The sequence below is a fragment of the Otolemur garnettii genome, unplaced genomic scaffold (genome assembly GCF_000181295.1).
Source record: "Otolemur garnettii isolate 467f Iridium unplaced genomic scaffold, OtoGar3 scaffold00008, whole genome shotgun sequence".
Classification (NCBI taxonomy): domain Eukaryota; kingdom Metazoa; phylum Chordata; class Mammalia; order Primates; family Galagidae; genus Otolemur; species Otolemur garnettii.
This window is the reverse complement of record NW_003852403.1, coordinates 11,859,787-11,861,753: the sequence shown is the minus strand read 5'-3', so window position 1 is coordinate 11,861,753 and position 1,967 is coordinate 11,859,787. Positions and strand designations below refer to the sequence as shown.

Sequence of the window (1,967 nt, the reverse complement as noted above, 5' to 3'; positions counted from 1 at the left end):
AAAAAAAAAAAAAAAGAAAGAAAGTAAACTAAGCCTGTAGGGTGAAGCCAAAATGGCAATGACTTCATCTGAGAGGCCAGATCTTGCTTCCTTAGCAGCTAAAAGAGTCTAACTCAGTGAGAGAAAGGTTCTGACTCAGGGAAAGAGGAGCATTCATGGGCAGGGCAGGGCAGGGCTGGGCTTCGTGAGACAGCCTCAGTTCATCATATATCAGTTTAGTCAGAGAGAGGAATTACTAGCTTCCCTACATTCCTGGAGTTTAGGCCAGGAGAGCAAACATTGGACGACCAGACCCGGACATTAGCTACTATGGTGTTGTAGGGAACCAAATTAAAGCCTTTTTTTTTTTTTTTTTTGTTCCTTGGATTCCGGGATTTTTTTTTTTTCATAGCCCCCCACAAAAAACCTGTGGTCAGACACTATTCCCTCTACCAGACTTAAGCATGCTTCCCTACCCACCTACCCACCCCTTCTTCATAGCTCCCCCCATAGGCCAATACATGAGTCTTTCCAGGAGCCACTGAGTTCCCCTTTCCCTGAAACCTCATTTCAGGGGCTCTCCCTTACCTTGGACACCTGTAAGGCTTTCCTCTGCTCGGCCCCCCCCTGAAGTCGGAAGCCCCAGGGTGCTCCCCCTGATAGTGTGACCAGCACCTCCTCCTCAGCACCCATCGCTCAGCTTGACCTGTGGCCCCCGGAGTTTAGACAGTGTCCCAGAGAAAGAAGTTGAGGTGCTGGTACCCCGTCCGGCCTGCCTGTCCAGCTGTCCTGTTCCTGCTGCCCCAGACCTCCCCCCACACCACACACCACAAACAGGCAACTCGGCCCTGGGATCAGTACAGTCCAGCACACGTGTCCTGTCAATCGGAGCTGTGCTCAAAATAGTTGCCGGCTGTATTCCTCCTTCCCCCATCTGTGTTACTTGTAGAGCTAATTATAGTCCACACTTCTGTCCTCCATGTTCCTCATTTTCCAGTATAAGCCTTTTATCAAGACTCATAGTACACTGTCAGCTTTATACTTAATGTACACCCTTTCTAGGATTGCACCTTAATTGATAGCATCATGAACTAATTCCAACTGCTTTCCCCCAAAGCCCATTTCAAAGTGGCAGCAGGAGGGGCTTCAGTTCCAGAGCTGGCAAAGAATGGTTTGATTTACTCTACAAGGTCCCAGGGTTCCAGGAAAGAGTGCCTTTGCTCTATGAATATATTATACCTATTCATCAAAATGGAAATCTATATCCCACTGCAGTGCTCGGTGTTGTACAGAGGAATTCTGATCAGTCTTGTTCCAGTTGAACTGTTACTTCTTCCATAAGTCTCTTCTGACCTCCCAACTCCCCACCTATAGAATTAATCCTTCCTTCCTCTGGGCAACATATACATTTTGTTCATATTTCTAGTGTATTTTTCAGCCAATAGTATAGCTTGTGTATTTGCCTGTCTTCCCTCCTAGACTATGAGGGCAAGGACAACAACCAATCAACAGCCCACAGGGTAAAGACTGATATAATGGGCACTCGATAAATGTTTGCTGAATTAAATTACCAATCATTAAACATAGGTGGTTATGGAAAGGTAGACACAGACAGGTGTGTGTAAACATGCTAACCTATGTTAATAAAATCTGTACTTATTTCTATGTTTCCATTACATGAATGTGCTCCACACTAAGAGCTCTTTTTCACTTACAAACAACATTATTGGTGCTGTAACAGCTACAAAGGCTATAGAGTTTCATGGAATAGCTGCTCCCCTAAATGCTGTTTGCCTTGGTGTATGATGTAGTCACAGAGAACATTTGGAATTTCAGGGAGGCACCTGTGGCTCCGTGGGTAGGGTGCCGGCCCCATATACTGAGGGTGGTGGGTTCAAACCCAGCCCCGGCCAAACTGCAACAAAAAAATAGCTGGGCATTGTGGCAGGCGCCTGTAGTCCCAGCTGCTCAGGAGCTGAGGCAAGAGA

At 46.6% G+C, this 1,967-nt stretch overlaps 1 protein-coding gene across 1 annotated transcript in view; it reads right to left on the bottom strand.

The window, feature by feature from the left end:
• Positions 1-852, bottom strand: part of SYNPO2L (synaptopodin 2 like) — a 10,484-nt gene extending 9,632 nt beyond the window's left edge. The window contains exon 1 of the mRNA XM_003783554.1: positions 568-852. Within this exon, the coding sequence (XP_003783602.1) occupies positions 568-672 (105 nt within the window). The 5' untranslated portion in view covers positions 673-852. The remainder of the gene's footprint in view (positions 1-567) is intronic.
• Positions 853-1,967: the final 1,115 nt, after the last annotated feature.